The following is a 10,820-nucleotide window of genomic DNA, read 5'->3' as shown; positions in this document are numbered from 1 at the left end:
TTTTCAACAACCCTTTTATACGGTCCAGCATTTTAAAGTTTTATACAGTGAGAAATAGTATCATACTCCAATGATATTTTAATGTATAAAACTTGCAATTAATTTGTGTTCAAAATACATTAATACTCTTAGATGAATTCGTGGAAAAAGTTTGTGGTATTAGTACACTTATGACATGCGAGCATATCATGAGTTTCTTACCTTCCATAGGAATATATAATTATTCCAAATTACTGATTATTTAATTTAAGCACTGTCGTGGCTGCAACACTTAGTCCACAATTGCTAATATTCTCTTGTTCTAACCGCTTTGCCCGTTTTTCTCTAGTAGGTGATGTCTCTTCTGCCCGCAGGGATATTTCTATATTATATGTAAAATCCAGGTTGAACAGGTTAATACTGAAATATCCTTTGCTGGCAACACGGTGACGTTGACTGAAGCTGGCAGTCAACCAATGCTGTCAAGAAACAGAGTTCACGAAGTGACGTAGTCCACTGGACAAAAAAGAAAGTTAACGCGCTAATTACAGGCGCACTTTCTTTGTTCATTTCTGCTTGGCTTTCATCATAATTAGTTCGGCAAAGGTTCATCTTGAGAGATGGAAAGCTGGCTAGCTATTCACCGATCCAGTAGAAGCGATCGTTCACTTATCTACTCAGGTATGTACATTGTTTTTTATGTTACGGCTGAATAAAAATTGTTTTCGCTGTCACTTAAATGTGTCTATTCTTTTTATTCCTCACGCAACTTAAAATTCAGTTAAGTTTCAGCTTCAAAAGACTCCCCATATTTCGTGATAGATTTGCTATTGTTTGCGGGCTTGCCTGTCTGATGCTTGTCATGAAATTGGTTTTACCTGAATATACCGGAAATACAAATATGCTACTGTAAGCTCTCCGTTGACACAGTGGTATATCTTTGGACTTATACCGCTAGAAACCAGGTTTCGATACTCGTGGTGAACAGAGCTCAGATAATCCTTTGTGTAGTTTTCTGCTTAATAACAAACACCAACAACTGATACTGTACAAAACAAACAAAGAAAGAGAAACAAACATATACATAAACACGGGAATGATTTTGAATTTTGGAGTGCTGTACATAACAACACTCGCAGATTTTATATAATATCCTCAACTACTGGACTGTAATACCTTTCACACCCACTTCTCTTGTCCTGGAGATGGACCCAGTCATTGGACGAAACTAAGGTAACTGCTGAGTAGTTAGTTCAATGTAAAAAAGACATAGATCATGTGATATACATTGTTAATTATTTTACATTTTGAACATCTGATTCTTATTTTGGCAAATTTTAAGGGGCAAAGCTCTTTTCAATCTCCATTCCCGCGTCTGTAAACACAAGTGAACAAGTAAAATAAATCTTTATTCACAATAACTTCTATTTTCAAAGTAGACATTTCCAGCTTCTTATTGTAGTTGAAATAACTATTAATTTCACCCGTTCATAATTAGTATAGAATATATCTCCATTCGGATAATTTTTCTAAATTTTCACACAATTAAGTGTTCGACGTATAGTTATGACAGTCTCAATAACGAGATGTCGATAGATACCACAACTTCGCTGATCCTTATACGTAAGTAAGTGTTACATATAGCTTGTACTTTCTTGGTTCTTTGGCTAAGTACATTCCCTATGGGAAGAGAAGAGGGATCCATCTTAGGAACTGACACAGATACTTGTACAAATTGGCATGAATTGGAGGTTTTCTCCTTTGTATGTGTTATTTAGAATATTCTGAAGCAGACGTAGCTTTGGAATTTGGGATTCTGCACTTGGACTCTTTGTTTTATTTGAGAGTGCAATATATACAATTCTTGCTGTCTTTGTCCAGAGCAAACGTATTTGAAAATCTTTTTTTTTTATTCTAGCAGCCAGCTGAAACAACAACAAAAAGCTGTAAACCCGCTAGAATGTACAACAAACTACACCATACTACATGTGAGTAAAGATGTGCTTATTTACGAGAAAGTTATGGTTGAAGAGAGGACTCAAAATGAGAACATAGCAAGGATTATAACTGAGAAGCCTTCTCTTAGACCCAGTGCTTTCACTGGAAATGGTGAGAGCTATGTTTACATTTTCTATTCATCCTTGGAACTGTGTGGTTGAAGGATGCATTGCTGGACAATTCTGAGCACTCTTGACACAAATGGTTGATGGCTATGGTTTAAAGCATATGGTGCCAAAGTAGGGTCAGGGTGATATTGAGAAGATTTACTGTCTTACAGCTTACTGTAATGGACTCTGTAGGTCACCAGAGTACTATTAACAAGCTTAAATATTGCAAGGTACTGGTATGGGTCACTTTTGACCATAGAGAATAACGAAGTGTGTACTCCAAACAAAGTTCAACACATTTTATCACAATACTATAAGACAGAGCAAGCGGTATTTTGCTATGATCTAGCAGGGTTAGGAGCTAGTCAGAAGTTTTATGGGCAGGTAAGCATACTGATTGCACTCCAAAACTGTGTCTGGTGGCTAAGAACACTAGGGATGTAATGGCAAAATATTATACAATGCATCATGCCATTGCAATCCCGTAAGCTACTGTGTATTGAGTCATTTCACTTTGACCTTATTCTGAAGGCATCACATTGATTAGGATGCACTTGTCTCCAGACTTTGAGGAGAAAATGCTGGCCTCCTCCAAATGTACACAGTTTCTCAGCCATGTAGCGATAGAGAAGTTACTAGCAGGTTCCTGTTAGTATATCCATTTAAATATGAAGGTGGTACAAACAGGTTAACCCACCCGTGTACGTAGGGAGGGCAAAAAAAGAACTTGGACCATTTTCTCAAATGTTTCCAAAAATTATTGTTTGGAATGGATGGACTCAGAGGCAGGAAGTACAAACATATTATGCCGAGTCTAAATGGTCTTCGAGCAGTTAAATGGTGACTGGGACAGAAATTTTGAACCTGTAGAAAACAGGGCAATCCATAGGGCTGAGGAAAACACAAAACTTAACTGCTTACCCAGATAATTCATTTAGTTGACATGGAAAAAAGTGCCTCATAGATCACAATGAGATACTCTTTGACAATATTATAGAGAGGGCTGCCAAGTAAATACATGCAAGAACTACATCAGTCAGAGAAACATTTCATCTCTCATAGAGATATTTTTGTGGTGATGCAGTTTGAAGTGATCATGTTAAACTGTGAGCTGGAGCAATGGAAGAAGCCAGCTGCTGTAGCAACTGTAGCTGTGGGCTCGATGTAAGACAACTTTCAGGGTCCATGATGGCCCCAAGGCACGATAATGTCAAACACCAGCCCCTATGTATCAGATGTTGCAAGATGTCGTGACACAAACACCGTGATTAGATATACAACAACAGGGTTTTTCTGGTCGAGTTCCTATGATCATGTAACAAATGCAGCTGGAGTTGAACTCCCAAATGCACCAAGAGCATGAAAAAACAGCATCTGTTTCAATTGTGGCTTACCTAATCATCGCTAGTTTTGTGAATTCCCATATCCTGTTGCCAAATAGGACTGCTGGATGTGAGTACCATTCAGACCAATACTACAACAGTTGCAAGAAGGTTGAGCTATGGCTACAGCTACTCCATTTAGCTTAAACTGGTAGAGTCTGCATTGGGTCTGGTCACCAACTTAGATCAGTACAGCAGTAGACCCACATACATTGTAGTGACTAATTCAGAGAACCATACAATAGCCATCACGTGATTTGTTTTTGATAATGATACATGGGTTTAAAGTTGAGTTTTAGTGGATGCTGGAGCAGCCAGAACCTTAATCACCTTTTTATTAAGTATTAAGTACTCCATGGAATGCCACCACTTAAGTCAATTAGCACAACGTAATTTTCTTGTGAATGGCTATAAGCTAGAAATAAGTGATGAAGCAAGTCTCTGACTTCACCTTAGTTACATTGGACACCAACTGAAGGTAGTTCTTTCTGACTCTATTCAGACGCTGGTATCTTTAGGATATGTCTATTGTGGAAATTGTCAGCTACTGTTGTTTGTGCAACAGATGAAGTGCACTATTGCAATAAAACAATTAGTGCCAACTAGATTGGGTCCAATAACAATAAACTGAGAGTGTGAGCATTGAAAAGCATGTGATAATTCTCCATAAGATACAAATAGTATTCGTGATGAACTACAGATGCAGTCTAGTGTGTTACTAACTGCTGTGGTGATAGAACCAATGCATAAAAACAATATTTTATAAGTGATTAGTCTAAACTCTACTTTGGAATTACATACACCTGATTATTCAGTTTTCATCTGGAATGGTCATCTCCATGATAACAGAGGCAGAAGTGACAAAAACTAGCCAAGTAGCTAGTGTCACAGTCACTGTACTGTATCCTAGAACAAACACACAACTTTCGAAGCATCTGAAGTTTATAGATGAGGATTGTGCAAACAATTTGAGCCTAGTACAATGACCTGAACTTAATGAATTACTCAGGGAACTTGCAGATGTGTTTATGGGATCATATATCACCACATAGATATGGGTAAGATGTATCAGATAAAAAAGCACCACAAGGCTTCCTTGAAGCATCATGGATGCAACCAGGACTGTACTTGAGCAGATGTTGAAGGACGGAGTAATGCAACATTTGATATGTCCAGTGGTAATTGTTAGAAAGAAAGATGAAATGCCAATGAACTACAGATGAGTTAACGTGTTCATTCATGTTCATCTCTTTTCTTTATGGTGCAAAGATTAATTTGTGGATGCATTGGAATGCTGCCAAGGCTCAATACATTAGTTCAGGCTTCTGTGCATTAGCATCCCGAAATATATGACAAAATTAGCTCTTAGATTACTTTCAGCACTCACATGAACTCCATGTCACGCCATTTGATCCCCGTAACGTGCTTGCCACTTTAAAGAAGCTGATAGAAGTACACATAGATCACTGTAATGGGAGAGATGTCTCATATTTGTGGACGACATGCCTGTTTTTTGGCTGCATGTTTCAAGTTGCAGCTGACAATGGGATCTCAGTGCATTAAACATACAGGCTTGTAATTTAAACTTAGAAAGTGCGGTACTTATGCATTAGAAAGTGCAATTTTCAGTGTCAGTCAGTAGAGATGTGGTGTCTAGTGATTTTGTAAAGATTGTAGTGGTCCAAGACTAACCATTGCCTTAAATGAAATGATAAATATACAACTTTCTAAGTTTCTCGTTGTATTATCAATGCTTTTCTCTCAAATGGCCACACCACTGTCAGTACTGACTAAAGGTCGTGGGTTCGAATCCCCGTCCCCTAACATGCTTGCCCTTTCAGCCATTGGAGCATTATAATGTGACGATCAATCCCATTATCCATTAGTAAAAGAGTAGCCCAAGAGTTGGCGGTGTGTGGTGTTGACTAGCTGCTTTCCCTCTAGTCTATCACTGTTAAATTACGGATGGTTAGCACAGATATCCCTCGTGTAGCTTTGCACGACATTCAAAAAACAAACAAACTGACTAAGGCTGAAATGCAGTTTGTGGGGACATCCAGGATATGAAGACGCATTCCAGTCCTTCAATAAAGCCTTTGTTGAAGCATCGGTGTTGGGTTATCCTTTTCAAGTTTGTCGCCCCCCCCCCCAGTGGCACAGTGGTATACCTGCAGACTTACAACACTAGAAACCGGGTTTCGATACCCATGGTGGGCAGAGCAAATATAGCCCATTGTGTGGCCTTGTGCTTAACTTCAAACAAACAAGTTCGTCTGTTTATCCTGGATACAAATGCAAGTGATAGTTTAATTGACGAAGTATTGTCACATAGGCAGGATGTTATGGAATGTGTGATCGTGTATGCCAGTCATATACTGAGTGTTCCTGAGTACTGATACTGTACATCGAAGAAAGAACTGCTTTCATTTGTAGTATTTGATAAGGATTACCACTTCTTATGTGATAGTAAGATCACCATTAAAGTGGACCAAACATCACTGAAATGATCAATGATCTTCAAAAACCCAGAGGACATGATTACATATTGGATAACTATATTGTAAAAGTACATCTTTATTGTACAACACAATCAAGATCAACAACAGTTGGGAATTACTAACTTTGCCAACTCATCAGATCACATCCATTCATTGAATATTCAGATCCTGGACAACATGCAGCAATTAGACCTGTTGCAGATGCAGTAACAGTGGACAATATGAGCAGTGAAAATTGTACATTTGTATGGACACCAAACATGACCAATCAGGAACACTGGAAAAAGCAACTGAAGGCTAAGACACTACTTGCCATGCAGTAAGATAATATATGCCCATCATTAAATGGCAAGTGTAATACTGATGTGGGCAATATTTGTCACGTGTGTGGTCAGTGAGGGGTATAGTATGACAGGTACAGTTATTATAAACCATCAGATGTGGTAGCCAACCTGTGAAGCATAGCACCAATAACTCCCGTTGTTCTAAGACAGGAAATACTATAAAGTCAAATCTCAATTATTGAGAGTAATTGAAGGGAGATAATGCGTGGATAATAGAAAAAAATAAGATAAACAAGAAAGCTCTATTTTTGGAAGATTTTTAGTGTAAAACACATTAAAATTCGATACCTTAAATGGTGACTTTATGAATGTCATATCTTTGCTTAAATCTTGTGAGCCACTCAAATGATGTGTCAAATTTCTCTTCCAATCTTAATGCTTCGTGTGCTGCATTACACATAGGTCTAGTATTGGTGTTCCTTATGCTCTTTTTGGTTGAACTACTGAAGCATAGCCACATCTAATTTTTCATAATTTGACATTTTCATAGACTTTCATTCAGAAGGTCACTATCACACCTTGTTGCAAACTCAACCAACTTTGCTTTGTTTTTTTCTGAAACTGTTTGTGCAACAATAAAACAGTCTTAAGTAAATTTAGCTGCAAATTTCTCTTTCTCTAATTTATTGATTAGTTCAAGTTTTTATTTTATCGTCAATACAACTTTCTCTCGTTTTTCAGCCATTTTAACTATCACAATACAATAATACAGTCACACCAACTATGACACACGACAGCTTGAGACACAGAAGAACTATTGTACAGGACTTGACTTTGATTCGATGGTTATTGGAACACGTGCAATAAAGCAGTATCATCAGTGCGTGGGAAGAAATTATGAAAGAGAAATGTGTTTTTTGCACGGATAATCCGCAACACGAATAATCCCACCATTATAAACGGAGATGACTGGATTTTGAATAATGCAAAGACTAGAAATGTCCTGCATTATTGAGAGCATACAAAAGTGGTTTTTGTACTCGTATTTCCATAAAGACATTCAACAATGGTATATATATATTGTAATTGATGTACTGCCAATTAGTAAAACTATGCTAGAAAAAACTCGTATTATGTTACCCCTGGAGAGAATTGCTCTGGACGTTGTTAATCCTCTTTCAAAAACTGTCAGATTAATTGATATGTGCAGGCATGTTGGGTTACTACGCAACTGAGTCAACTGGTTGTTTTACAAATTTCCTAATGCTTAGGCAAGAAGTGCAACTCCTTGTCAATCTCTTCTGTAGCCCTTTACTCACTCCAGAAGTATCATATTGTACAGAGGAATATATCAGATAACTGCATTCCATGTGTATTAATTTATGAATAAAAATACGCTGTATTTTAAAATTTTGAGTTTCAACAGCCGCAATACTAACAAGACTCCAGCTTCACTGCCATCTTCTTGTTATAATCAGAGGTCAATGATATCTTCACTCTAAAAGTTACTGGCTACATGCAGGATCTATAGAAGCAGTAATGTGGATATATGGAGGTAATCGCATTTTTGTTCTGGAGATCCTGATCAGCAAAGGCGATACAAATAAAACTGGGGCGTCTTTGACTTAAGTCTACAGAACGTTAAAATATGAATACATTATTCACTCGCGGGTTTATTTCAAAACGCTAGGCCAGTAGACTAGATAATGCAAGATGATAAATATATATACTGTAATGGATCATTTCTACCAACAATGAAACTGAAAATTTGTTTCATCAAGTGATAACAATGTTTTGTGTCATAATACTATTTCCTTATCAGCTGATAGATGTACTACTAAACATAATACCGTGTACTGTGTACGCTGGCTTCCCTTTCCACTCCACGGGAATAGAGGAGGGGGGACCATGAAATATCTTGGCAGCCTTAGTTATATGCAACAACAGCGCTGATAAAAGGGATTGTAATCCATATCTTATCGCCACACCATTCCCCGCCAGGGAAAAGATCATTGAAGGAAATTGTGTTTGTAAAACTCCGTAGAGTCAACTGTCGCGTTCGTCGAAAGCTTCGTACGTCAGAAACGGTAACAACACTACCCACGTTCAGCCTCGGAGCGTAACTGTAACAGTGTAAGTAGGCTTAGCAGTTATTCAAGACTCAGGTTCGATGGGCTAAAAATGATAAGAATTATTTATGTGAGATGAATGGTTTCATTAAGATATCTCAAAACAAAGAATACAGGTAGTTTATCTGGTAATAATGCATAACAATATTTTTATTTCCCGCACAATACGAGTTTTGTTACTTGCGACGGACCCACGGAAACGAAAAGAAACGGTATACGTTGCGAGTTTGCAGTGAAATTCAGCTACTTAATGGACAGTAGAATGTTATTGACGATGTTATCAAAATATATATATTTTTTTAATTAAAAGTTTGTATTTTGATAACGCAGTTTAATCTTTATTTTTAGTTTATCAGTAACAGTTCGAAATGAAAGCCGTCTACCACAGGTTTGCGCGATATTCTGAAATAGTTTATAATATTTTTTATTTTAATGATTTGACATAGATCTGGCATGAAAAAATGGCATGGATTTAAAAAAAGACAACTAATTAAAATTAAACACATTGTAAGAAGTTTTAATCTTGTATGTTCAATCTTTATAAAGTGCCCCCCCCCAACGCTAGGAACCGGGTTTCGATACCCGTGGTGGGCAGAGCACAGATAGCCCATTGTGTAGCTTTGTGCATAACTACAAACAAACAAACAATCTTTATAAAGTATTTGTCTGAGAGCGAGAGCGATGACAAACGAATCTTAAATGGACGGTTCCAGATTTTTAGATTTTATAAGATCTCTCAAAATTTAAATAATCTAGGTTAAGCAGCTTAGGCTGACTTAGCAGTAATGTAGTAAAAACTAAGAATATATTTATCATTATTATCTTTTGGTAAAACACTAGCGTTTTATGAAACATCTTATGTGTCCACAGCAAGAAATTGCTTCACGCTGTGTTCTTCATCTACAGAAGATATGGAGGAAAATGATATTATTCCTGACGTTATTGACACGATTCCTGTTCACGTAATGACGGTAAAAACTGCTTACTAATCATATTACTATACTCTTAATCTAGAAGACAGATTTAATCAAACATTTAACTGTAGTCACATTTTATAAACTAAATGTAATATCGTAATAAACTAATGCTGTAAGATAGTGGTTAGTAAAGTCAAGAAGAGAAAAAAACAAGAGTCTGAATACTTATTAATTTTGTGACAGACATGCACGATGCTGTTGTGAACTATATGGTGTTATGTATTTGTAAGTCCAACAAGTGCATTTAAAGATTACGATATTAACTATACACCATAATGAGTGCCGAATCAATGTTCAGTTGTACGTCTCTGTACCGATTAGTTATTATTATGGTGTCAAATGACACCGTGCGTGAAAATATGGCTTCAATAATAATGCAGTGTAAAAATAAAAATGTAGAAATTTATAGCATTTTAGCTGTATCTTTAGGAAAGAAATGGTAGCACCCCCCACCCTCCCCATCCCCACCCCCACACTTTGTTTTATCAATAGTCGCCTTTTTATATCAGGATGTAATTTGACGTATTCAAATTTGATGACGACATAATTTACTCGAAACGTTGTACATTTGTGAGGAAGTTTCTTTCATTAACCATTGAAGTTGTTTCCAAATTCTAGTGACTTTGCAATTTTTAGTCACTGCTAGTTTCCTTTTTCTTTTTTTTTTCTAGAATGAATTATTTTCAAAACATCGCTAAGTATGTAAACTTTCAGTAAAGGGTTTATTTGTTTTGAATTTCGCGCAAAGCTACACGAGAGCTTTCTGCGCTAGCCGTCCCTAATTTAGCAGTGGAAGACTTAGAAGGAAATTCAGCTAGTCAACACCACCCACCGCCAACTCTTTGGATACTTTTACCAAGGAATAGCTGAATTGACCGTCACATTATAACGCCCCCACGGCTGAAAGGGCGAGCATGTTTGGTGGGACGGGGATTCGAACCCATAGATTGCGAGTCGAGCTCCCTGACCACCTGGTCATGCCGGGCCTCAGTAAAGGCACTAAGTCGAGGTATTGTGTTTGAAAATTGTTATTTTGATACATCCATACTTATCATTCTATTTGTGTGTATCCATGAGCACAATGAAGAGGATGGTTTGGGTGAGGAGGCTGGAGCTTTCCTCCTTAGCCATAAGCTTTTAAATTTATTGTTAAAAAAGGACCTCGAAGAAGTCATATTTAGAATGGTTATTTGTAACTTAAACTACTTTAAACAATGAGCACTTTTTTTGCTGTTCACTCATGCAACTATTAAAACATACATGAAAAACGTTTATCATATATATATATATATATCACTCAGAAATTTGTGGATTGTTCTCTCCCTGTCTGTCTTTGCATGTCTGTTATCTATAGCCCGGCATGGCCAGGTGGTTAGGACGCTCGACTCGCAATCTGCGGGTCGCGGGTTCGCATCCCCATCCCACCAAACATGCTCGCTCTTTCAGCCGTGGGGGCGTTATAA

At 37.4% G+C, this 10,820-nt stretch overlaps 1 protein-coding gene across 3 annotated transcripts in view; it reads left to right on the top strand.

The window, feature by feature from the left end:
• Positions 1-8,208: 8,208 nt before the first annotated feature.
• LOC106465337 (protein D3-like) overlaps positions 8,209-10,820 on the top strand; it is a 12,021-nt gene continuing 9,409 nt past the window's right edge. The window contains exons 1-2 of one of the 3 annotated variants that reach the window (XM_013925553.2): positions 8,209-8,384; positions 9,251-9,351. In XM_013925553.2, the coding sequence (XP_013781007.1) occupies positions 9,292-9,351 (60 nt within the window). In that variant the 5' untranslated portion in view covers positions 8,209-8,384; positions 9,251-9,291. Of the gene's footprint in view, positions 8,385-8,414; positions 8,509-9,250; positions 9,352-10,820 lie in introns of those variants that run through there. The other 2 variants (XM_022393199.1, XM_022393198.1) reach the window with 2 other exon arrangements.

Source organism: Limulus polyphemus, unplaced genomic scaffold, assembly GCF_000517525.1.
Source record: "Limulus polyphemus unplaced genomic scaffold, Limulus_polyphemus-2.1.2 Scaffold1911, whole genome shotgun sequence".
NCBI classification, from domain to species: Eukaryota; Metazoa; Arthropoda; class Merostomata; order Xiphosura; family Limulidae; genus Limulus; species Limulus polyphemus.
This window is presented reverse-complemented; position numbering and strand designations above follow the sequence as displayed.